Consider the following 631-nt stretch of genomic DNA (forward strand, 5'->3'; position numbering starts at 1 on the left):
TATTCCCAAAAAAGGAAAGGGGACATTCTTTTTGAAACAGACTAAAAAGAAAACGAGATCATTCTTTTTTAAACGGAAAGAGTATTACCTGAAATATGTATCAGTTTTCTCCAATAAATAGCAGTGGTAGAAAATCTACTTTCCATTCAAAAACCATTCAACAGTCATGGAATTTTTCCTCTTTTCTCAAATGCCTTCATTTTTTCATCTTGCCTCTGTACTTGTGTTCATCCTAATAGTATCCCACTCTTGTCATGCCCAACAGGACTATTTGGATGCACACAACACAGCTCGCGCTAGTGTGGGAGTCGAACCATTCACATGGGATGACCAGGTGGCAGCCTACGCCCAACAATATGCTTCCCAATTGGCTACTGATTGCAACCTCGTTCATTCTCATGGCCAATATGGTGAGAACCTTGCTGCCGGTAGTGGTGACTTCATGACGGCCACGAAAGCTGTGGAGATGTGGGTCGATGAGAAACAATACTATCACCATGACTCCAATACATGTGATGAAGGACAAGTGTGCGGACATTATACTCAGGTGGTTTGGCGTAATTCTGTTCGTCTTGGATGTGCTAGGGTTCAATGTAATAATGGAGGATACGTAGTATCTTGTAACTATGAT

The 631-nt window shown here is 41.5% G+C and overlaps 1 protein-coding gene across 1 annotated transcript; it reads left to right on the forward strand.

Moving 5' to 3' along the window:
- Positions 1-134: 134 nt before the first annotated feature.
- LOC102595771 (pathogenesis-related protein 1C-like) lies at positions 135-625 on the forward strand (the record flags this gene model as incomplete). Its single annotated transcript, XM_006368082.2, has 1 exon — positions 135-625. A coding segment is annotated over exon 1 (459 nt), but the record flags the coding sequence as incomplete, so codon positions are not given.
- Between the last annotated feature and the right edge of the window lie 6 nt (positions 626-631).

Source organism: Solanum tuberosum, unplaced genomic scaffold (assembly GCF_000226075.1).
Source record: "Solanum tuberosum cultivar DM 1-3 516 R44 unplaced genomic scaffold, SolTub_3.0 contig03191, whole genome shotgun sequence".
In the NCBI taxonomy this organism is placed as follows: domain Eukaryota; kingdom Viridiplantae; phylum Streptophyta; class Magnoliopsida; order Solanales; family Solanaceae; genus Solanum; species Solanum tuberosum.